Genomic DNA, 10,249 nt, shown 5'->3' with positions numbered 1-10,249 from the left:
TCAAAAGCAGACGCTCCATAAACAGCATCTTTTAATTATGGGAGACAAATACACACATCCTTATGATTAAGAACATGCAAATTTAAGATACAAAAAAACAAAATCAAAAGTCCCTATTATTTGGGGACAGACACAAATTATCATGTGAGACATAATGTTAGTCCACTGTCCCTCGTAAAGAAAGAAAACATGGTAGAATATAAGCGAGACAACAAGTAGGCAGTGGAATCCAAGCTGTTGAACTGCACAGGGAAAAATTAGTGTAGCCTATTCACTTACAATACACATAAATACTTCATATAGGCACATTTGCCTTGCAATAACCACCCCGGGTTAATGTCATACAAGTTGATTCACAGACAACCTCATCCTTTTTTCTTCAGCCCTGAAAAATGGAACAAAAAAAAACATAAAAGAGTAATTACCATGAATAGATGTTAAGTGTTAATGACCTTGTTTGTTTTTGCCTATGTGCCTTCCCTTATTATTCAGACAATAGTTGATTATTTAAAAAAAATTAAGACCAAGGCAGAAAGTGGGAACAGTCACTTATCAATCTGTATTTCCTGTGGGTGGGATGCTGTAATTTTCAAAAGGGATCCAGCGCTTAGCTTTTGAAATCGTAAAGACAGAATCCAATGGATGGACACCTAGCCTATTTGGTCATTCAGTCCCAGAAGTAAAGGACTTGGTAGTACGTTTTGAGAAGAAAGAAACCATCTCTACCTGTCCTGATAAAACAATAAATGTTTCGTAATGTGCTTATTCAGGAAGAGAAGGACATCAAAACTCAATATTTAAGACTTAATTTATCATGGGAGGTCAGTGGTTCTCAAAGGTTCATGTAGATCGAGGTACCACGACTCAAATATCATAGAAGCAATAAATAATACACAGTAACCAACTGTCTTGGTTGCCCAGATATCACTCATTTTGTCAGCCAGGTAAGCTAGCAGATTACACAGGTAGCATGTCGCAAAAAATAAATGGGGGTAAATCGTTCCTAATCAAGGACATGTTCCAATACCATACCCTTCATACAGAATGTAAGAGTGAGCATAATATCAACTACATATCCCAGATATCTTTCCGTTCATGCAGCCAATCAACCCATTACCCCCCCCCCCCAGTCCTACTGTAGGAGGGTCAGTAGCATTATTGACATTGTATAGGAAACAGTCATGGGGTGTATTCATTAGTGCGCACTGTAGCAAAACGTTTTGCAACGGAAACAAGCGTTTCCTATTGAACAAAATGCAGGTTAGTCCCTCGCCGTTTTGGCCCGTTTGGTCACTAGTCAATACACCCCCTGCTTATCAGTAGTACAAACCTTTTCTGGGAGGTTTATTTCCCCCCAACGTTGTCCTTCTTATTCGGTTAGTGAGCAAACATGGTTTTAGTGCTGATGAGCTCAAGGCTTTGGTAGCCATGCATAATACAGCTGGGTTTCATTAGGTATAAATGGCAAGCACGGACATCTACATTTTGATACGCTGATGTCCTGTGAGAAATGACGTTATATATATATATATATATATATTACGCAATTGTATTGTTACTTTTATCACAAAGCGATCCATAATCAAATGATCACTTTATTGCTGTCAGTTTCAGTACATTAGCCACCCTGTTAAGAGAATGGGACCTTGTTGGAAACACATCTATTCCTATTAAGTCAGCGGACATGTACGTCCTGTACCAAATCCTATAGCGGGCGTGTATATATATCATGTAGGACTGAAATGCTGGTCACCTTGGACATCGAGGTGCCTTGTGGGCTGGTTGAAGATGCCGAGTATGCTGTTCCTATATCTACACCAGACAAGCCTACATCCAAGATCAGGGGAACGGAGAAGGCAGAGACAAAAAAACCCAGAACAGCAGCTATCTCACCAAGGTTTCTCCAATGAATGTTCTGTTGCTAGTTACTTTTTTTTTTTTTTTTAACAGGTACGGGTACAGGAGGAACTAAACACAAAAAAGAAAGAGACCAAAATCCTCCTACCCTCCCACCACCGTCATCATAATTATCCACCACTTCCATCCAATGGGTGCTGCTGTTTTTTTTAAGAAGTGGGGTTTCCGACAGCTTATGCCAGGGGCTCAGGAGGAGCCGGGACAGTCGGACAATCAAAAGACAGACAAACAGCAGCTAGCGAGCGAGCGAGCGAGCGTGTGGGTGAGTGATTGAGCAAGGAGTGAGGCAGGAGTCCTCGATGATAATAACAGTCTGTTATAACAGTCTTTAGGTCTCGGTTCCTATGGGTCTGGTTTCCTTTGAAGTGACGGCAAGTTTTTGAGAGGGACTCTTTGCAACGAGGAGAAGCGACCGGCAGGGTCGATATGCATTGCAGTGTTTCTGGGAAAAATACACACGCGTGAAGAGGGGGGGGGTGTTCGAGGGGAGGTTATGAAGCCGACTGCTCTATGGCCCGGCACTGTAACACGTAGCGAAGTGTCTCTTTTGAATGTTTCATGAGCCGAGACACATAGGCTGGGGACAGGAGTGGTGGCATGTCCTCCTCCTCTAGGACTCCAGAGCTGCAATCAAAAGAGAGGAAATGTGAGTGACAGCACCATGTGTGTTAATTAATACGACAGCAAATCTAACAGAGAAGCAGCAGAAATGCTAACATTTTAGTAGTCTTATAGTAGAGGGAACATGGCCCTTATTCACAAAGCTTCTCGGAGTAGAAGTGCTGATCCAGGATCAGTTTTGCCTTTTTAAAATCACAATGAATAAGAGGTCGGTCCTGATCCTAGATCACCACTCCTACACTGAGAATACGGGCCCAGTTCTCAATTTCAGACTGTTCAGAGTCCAGCATTAAGACCTTCAACCTTTTCCCAACGTGCCACACCAGTCCCCCCTGCAGAGGACTGCGTGACCTCTGACATTTGGAGGGCTTACTAAAATCAGGGCCTGGTAACCTTTGAGCGGAGTTTACACTTATCTAACCCTCTTAGAATCCGATTGCCTTTCTAGATGGTTCACCATACTCCTGATGTTCAGTGCACGCCACACACCTGCTAATATTCCTCTCAAGAAATGAGCTTATGTTCGCAAAAAGTCATTTGTAGGGCTGGCTATTACACCAAAAGGTTATAACCTCCACGGCTCATATTATAAGCCAGGTGTGCTATTTTAGCAATGAGCATTCTCCTGTAGCCTAACGGGTGTGGGAGGGCTCCAGACGGACTTTTTCCAGTGCCAAGTAAAACATGAATGAAAAAAGTTAGCTATTTCATCTAACATGTTCGGGGAATGCATTATGGATATTTTGATGTGCAACATGTCAAAATACAATCCACTATAATCAGATATCTTTTTGGCTCTTTAGAGATTAAATTTGCCTGCATGTTTTTTTGTGCAATTCCCACAATTCCATTTTGAAATGTTGCTCAACTGGGCTCTCCTCTCTCTTCCAGCAACAGCCCGACTCACACTGGCAAACAGAAATATTATTAGATTACACAAGTTATAATTTGGGCAATGGTGGCTACAATTAAGCAGTGGCACATTATACCGGAAACACTGTAGTCATCTCCGTCTCACTTTCTAAGACTTTTCGAAACTGAATTTAATACATTAAGATTATTGCGGCCTTTAAAATCAAATAAATTAATTTAAAAGACCAAAGCTGTGTTCGAATAACCATACTAACATGCTGTACACTACATACTTAATGAGTATATACTACATACTATAAGTTCATTTTAGTATACTATAAAACGAACTGTATCCTTTCAGTTGAGCTTACTAGCGCTTTGCCTGTCTACCGGAAGTTGATGCTGTTGCTATGCAACCTCTTGCTAGCATGTTAGCATAACAAATGACTAGTTAGACATTTTACGATTTCGGGTCTGTTCGTACATTCAATCTGGAGTGCGCTCAGAGTGCGCTCTGGGCGTTCGTAAATCCAGAGAGTTGTCAGATTGTCCATTCATAAATTCAGAGTGTTTCGCTCTTGGAGCGTACACTGGACGCTGTGGCCGAGGAGTAGGGTTGATCCGAGCGTTCTGACCTCACAATGGCAGTCAAGCACCCAAGCTAACTGGCTAACATTGGCTAGTTATTTCCAGACAAATGAGAGAACACCTCACTCTGACCATTTTACTCACCCTAGCAGAGCTGGTTAGGCTGTTTTCATGTTATCCAGAGCGCTGGTGCCTGTAACTGTACTGCGTTTACTGACATCGGCCATATTCAACAAGTGTTGAGCGTTTGTAAATTAAATCAGTTATTCTGCACTCTGGCACACTCAGACGAGAGTGCTCTGAAATCGGAGTAGATTATGAGCCCTAAAATCACAGAAATAGTGTCCACTGCTTGTATACTCCGTATTTTGACAAATTTAGCACGACATCCGGGAACTTCTGCCATAATAACTATATCCATACTATGACCAATAAGCATACTACATCCTCAATTTACGTCACAAATAGTACAGTTAGAGCGGTTAGTATTTGAACACAGCTCAATCCTTAAGGTTTCGGAGTATCCCCATTTGTCTTACCGTCTTGCGGGGGGTCTACGTTGATGTCCTCCGTTTCCGTGTCCTCCCTCATCTCTTCATCCTCGTCCTCTTCTTCCGCCAGCTCGTTGGCTATGAGCTGCCGGGCCATCCTGATGTTGAGGCCCTCGTTGTAGTGCATCTTCCTCATCATTTGGAACTGCTTCTTTTTCACTGATGGAAGAGAAGAGAGAGATTGAGAAGAGAGATCGAGAGGAGAGAGATCGAGAAGAGAGAGATCGAGGAGAGAGAGAGATCGAGGAGAGAGAGATCGAGGAGAGAGAGAGAGAGATCGAGGAGAGAGAGAGATCGAGGAGAGAGAGAGATCGAGAAGAGAGAGAGATCGAGAAGAGAGAGAGAGAGATCGAGAAGAGAGAGATCGAGAAGAGAGAGCGAGAGGCAGTGTGGTGGAAGGGAGGCTAGGGGGAGCCACAACTCAGAGACGTACTGTAAATATCCTGATTTACACAGTCTGTGGAGGAGACAAATAGAGAGCTACTTTAGGGGAGGCTGGGATGGAGCGTTCAAAAGCTGAAGGAAAAGGGACGTTTTAGCTGAAAGGAAAAGGGAGAGTCTTAACACGCTCCTCCTCAAATGGCGGTTCATGGATCAATACATCAACCATAAACAATTTGTATGAGGATCCTGACTGAACAGCTCCAGTAGAATCTAATCCACTTTCAAGGACATGGTTCTGAGATGAAATACTGTAAAAATCTGCTTTCTAATTCCAGGGCTTATAGCATCAATCTACTACTACACAAATATACCTTTCATACCAAAAAAAAATTTCAGTCAACTTTTTGTCGCCTTTTCTTTATATCTGAAACAAAGCCTGTACTTTTATTTCCGCCAACCGACCTGGTCATGATTGCGGTAACGTATTTAAAATTCCCGCCAACCCCTCAGTATAAATGTCTCCTTTCATCTTACTGTCTTTGGCACGCATTAAATCATGAACATTCCATTGTTGTCCGACATCAAACTTGTACTTGTCAGTGACAAAGCTTTACAGAAAAGCTTTTAATGCATTCATTCTCTCCATTTAAATGTATGTAGTTATGTCCTTGAGCTGTCTTGTCTATTGTCACATTTAGCCTGGGAGAATGCACACTGCCATTTCATATTTAATTTTTCTTGACAGGTAAATATTTATAGGCCCTTGTATTTTGCTAATAAATGGGTTAATATGCATAAGTCTAACTTATTAGCCTACTAGCGATTTGTAGTTTATCTGTCTTCGGCCAAAATAAATGTTGGGGAGTTTGAAAGAAGAGAAAGTGAGCGATGGTGTGATCACGTCCAACGTGGATCAAAAAAGCAACTTCCTGAATTTGTTATGTCTTTACATGATCAGAAAGAGCAGATTCTAAATGTTTCTATGGCAAAATACAAAAGGACATGGGCTCAGTTTTTAAAATATAACTTTTATGACAGCGGTTCCACACGTTCGTGACAATCAAGTTGTGTAGGAAAAATATTATTTATATTTTATTCTGTTATATTCCATTATATACATTTTTACTATAAAATATAGGCCCCATGTGTGTTGACTGTGATCAGGGCAGGGAAATGTAAGCTAATTGTGTCTCGTCTGTTTAATGAACCAAATAATAACTATTGATTTCATTTGCATGTTGCAGCCATGGGCTGCACAGACCAGTAACATTCAAAATATGCTATTCTATTCTTTAGAAAATACGTTATTCATCTTGTGTTTCTTAGGACCTGCATAAACAAATTAATGGATTTATTTGTCTACCCACCTCATTATTACCAGAATATGCCTGACAATGTTTTGAGTAGCCAACTTACTATTCTCCACAACAGGAAAATACAGTGGGGAAAAAAAGTATTTAGTCAGCCACCAATTGTGCAAGTTCTCCCACTTAAAAAGATGAGAGAGGCCTGTAATTTTCATCATAGGTACACGTCAACTATGACAGACAAAATGAGAAAAAAAAATCCAGAAAATCACATTGTAGGATTTTTAATGAATTTATTTGCAAATTATGGTGGAAAATAAGTATTTGGTCAATAACAAAAGTTTCTCAATACTTTGTTATATACCCTTTGTTGGCAATGACACAGGTCAAATGTTTTCTGTAAGTCTTCACAAGGTTTTCACACACTGTTGCTGGTATTTTGGCCCATTCCTCCATTCAGATCTCCTCTAGAGCAGTGATGTTTTGGGGCTGTCGCTGGGCAACACGGACTTTCAACTCCCTCCAAAGATTTTCTATGGGGTTGAGATCTGGAGACTGGCTAGGCCACTCCAGGACCTTGAAATGCTTCTTACGAAGCCACTCCTTCGTTGCCCGGGCGGTGTGTTTGGGATCATTGTCATGCTGAAAGACTCAGCCACGTTTCATCTTCAATGCCCTTGCTGATGGAAGGAGGTTTTCACTCAAAATCTCACGATACATGGCCCCATTCATTCTTTCCTTTACACGGATCAGTCGTCCTGGTCCCTTTGCAGAAAAACAGCCCCAAAGCATGATGTTTCCACCCCCATGCTTCACAGTAGGTATGGTGTTCTTTGGATGCAACTCAGCATTCTTTGTCCTCCAAACACGACGAGTTGAGTTTTTACCAAAAAGTTCTATTTTGGTTTCATCTGACCATATGACATTCTCCCAATCCTCTTCTGGATCATCCAAATGCACTCTAGCAAACTTCAGACGGGCCTGGACATGTACTGGCTTAAGCAGGGGGGACACGTCTGGCACTGCAGGATTTGAGTCCCTGGCGGCGTAGTGTGTTACTGATGGTAGGCTTTGTTACTTTGGTCCCAGCTCTCTGCAGGTCATTCACTAGGTCCCCCCTGTGTGGTTCTGGGATTTTTGCTCACCGTTCTTGTGATAATTTTGACCCCACGGGGTGAGATCTTGCGTGGAGCCCCAGATCGAGGGAGATTATCAGTGGTCTTGTATGTCTTCCATTTCCTAATAATTGCTCCCACAGTTGATTTCTTCAGACCAAGCTGCTTACCTATTGCAGATTCAGTCTTCCCAGCCTGGTGCAGGTCTACAATTTTGTTTCTGGTGTCCTTTGACAGCTCTTTGGTCTTGGCCATAGTGGAGTTTGGAGAATGACTGTTTGAGGTTGTGGACAGGTGTCTTTTATACTGATAAGTTCAAACAGGTGCCATTAATACAGGTAACGAGTGGAGGACAGAGGAGCCTCTTAAAGAAGAAGTTACAGGTCTGTGAGAGCCAGAAATCTTGCTTGTTTGTAGGTGACCAAATACTTATTTTCCACCATAATTTGCAAATAAATTCATTAAAAATCCTACAATGTGATTTTCTGGATTTTCTTTTCTCAATTTGTCTGTCATAGTTGACGTGTACCTATGATGAAAATTACAGGCCTCTCTCATCTTTTTAAGTGGGAGAACTTGCACAATTGGTGGCTGCCTAAATACTTTTTTTCCCCACTGTACAAGGGAACTATGGCAAGCTGCTAATCTACTGTTGTGAATGTAAGAAATGAAAGCAGTGGAAAGTCTATTGAAACTGAGGAATTTAGAACATGCAGCTGTCAGGTTACCATGACAACGGTCACAACAACAGGGTCAAAGTTGAATGTTTCTTGCTCCTTCCCGGCAAAGGTAATGGTGGCTATACGAAAAGCAAATGCCGACAAGAAAGAGGTAAAAATTGGGATTTCTTTCAATAAATGTTTACAGCCAACATACCATGAACCCTTCGTGAAAGCAGTAAGATACATTTTCAAAGACTACTTGCAACTGCAGCCGTACACGGTGCTGCGAGAGGCAGGTCAGGAGAGGCTTATTTTTAGCAAACAATAGCTTTGGAGTGTGGAGCAACAACCTTGAGGGACATTGTTTCATGGAAATTAGGTGGGAGAGAGGATGTGACACAGATTTCAAAATTTGGAAGCCAATGTCAGGTGGCTTAGGGAAGTCACAGTGGTACAGTCACATGGAGTACCAGTGTGAGGTTAGGGGACAGCCGGCTCAATGTGTTGGGGATGACTTTTGTTACTACTAGTCATCAAGATCACTCCATCAATTCCCTTGTTGATTTTATCCAACTCCTCATTTTTATAATATATGCCATTTAGCAGAAGCTTTTATCCAAACTGACGTGTCTAGTCACCACTATACTGGGAGATTCACACTTGGGGGGAGAAGAACTTCAAATCCAGGTCACTCAGTTTTGAAAATCAAAAGATAATCTAATATTAAATACATTTTATATTCAGTTGATGGCCCATCTAACTCTGATGAATAGTATGTATGACGTGTCTTTCACCAGGTCTCATATTCAAAGTTATTATTTAAAAATGGGTAGAATTCTAACTCAAAGCAATGTTCTGTAATGTTGAACATTCTATTATAGGTCTATGACGGGTATGTCTGGACACGCCTCGTACTACACACATTTCAGTATTTGCTTTCCCCTGTACACCGGAGATAAAAATGCAGGAAAGCCAGGAGAGAGACGTGTGTGTCTGGAGCCAAAATGGACTCGAGTCAACTGGAACAGTCCCCGGGAGCGAGCTCCGTTTGGACCGTCGGCCGTGCCCGGGGCTGCTGAGCTGAGACAACCCGTTATCAGGGCACACAGCGCTTGACAACACAGGGAGAGGTCAAGGAAAGGTCCGGGCCTGATGCCCAGAGGGAATAGAGACAGCGTGAGGGGGTGAGAGGAGGATGACGAGGAGGGGGGAGGGGGATGCAGGGCCCACCTTGATTCTCTGGGGTTAGTTCATCCTCTTCCTCACTGCTCTCCTCCTCTTCCTCCTCTCTCATGAAGCGTGGTTCTGTTCCTTCTGCCGCCGCCAACCTGGAGAGAGAGAGAGAGAGAGATCGAGAGAAAGTGAGAGAGAGAGGAGAGAATAAGTGTGAGAAAGAGAGGGGGGAGTGTGACAAAGAAAGAGACAGAAATAAATGTGTGCAGTGGAAGCAGGTGTGGCCGTCAGAACACGTGAACTGACGTTGACCCATGACGGCCATCAGAACACGTGAACTGACGTTGACCCATGATGGCCATCAGAACACGTGAATTGACGTTGACCCATGATGGCCATCAGCACCAAACGGGAAGAAAAAAAAAACATAATAAAAAAAAGATATCGGTTTCTTTTGCATTGGATGCATCTCAAACCACCGCATACACCTATGTAACACTTCCGCATCTGCGGTGAAAGGTGACGGAGCTAGAGCAGTGTTTTTCCTGACCATGACACATTCCGAACGTCGGACTTCTCACAAAATCGTGTGGCCTACAAACTATTACGACCGCTCTATGGAAAGATGACTCTCGTAGAGCGTCTATGGAAAGATGCGTCTTGGGACTCGTCTGAAGTCGGTACAGCCGATCTGCCAACTTCTGTCGGTAGCGTCCTTACAGTTTTGGCTACAGCCTAATATGACCCCTCTGTGTAAAAGGTGAGACTCTCACGAACACGTACATGTTGGTTGTTGTGCTCACAAGACTCGTCTGAAGGTCCCCCGGTACCAGTTGAAAAAAATGAATGGAAGTATACAGTATATGGAGACTGTTTAGTGTCAAAAATAAGGGGTTAAATACATGTAAATATATATATATACAGTGGGGGGAAAAAGTATTTAGTCAGCCACCAATTGTGCAAGTTCTCCCACTTAAAAAGATGAGAGAGGCCTGTAATTTTCATCATAGGTACACGTGAACTACGACAGACAAATTGAGAAAAGAAAATCTTGAAAATCACATTGTAGGATTTTTAAT

The 10,249-nt window shown here is 42.4% G+C and overlaps 1 protein-coding gene across 1 annotated transcript in view; it reads right to left on the bottom strand.

The window, feature by feature from the left end:
- Positions 1-10,249, bottom strand: part of ppp1r2 (protein phosphatase 1, regulatory (inhibitor) subunit 2) — a 28,163-nt gene continuing 17,914 nt past the window's right edge. The window contains exons 4-6 of the mRNA XM_041889701.2: positions 9,228-9,325; positions 4,518-4,688; positions 1-2,541 (exon numbers count right to left, since the gene is read on the bottom strand). Of these exons, the coding sequence (XP_041745635.2) occupies positions 2,528-2,541; positions 4,518-4,688; positions 9,228-9,325 (283 nt within the window). The 3' untranslated portion in view covers positions 1-2,527. The remainder of the gene's footprint in view (positions 2,542-4,517; positions 4,689-9,227; positions 9,326-10,249) is intronic.

The sequence above is a fragment of the Coregonus clupeaformis genome, chromosome 11, assembly GCF_020615455.1.
Source record: "Coregonus clupeaformis isolate EN_2021a chromosome 11, ASM2061545v1, whole genome shotgun sequence".
NCBI classification, from domain to species: domain Eukaryota; kingdom Metazoa; phylum Chordata; class Actinopteri; order Salmoniformes; family Salmonidae; genus Coregonus; species Coregonus clupeaformis.
This window is presented reverse-complemented; position numbering and strand designations above follow the sequence as displayed.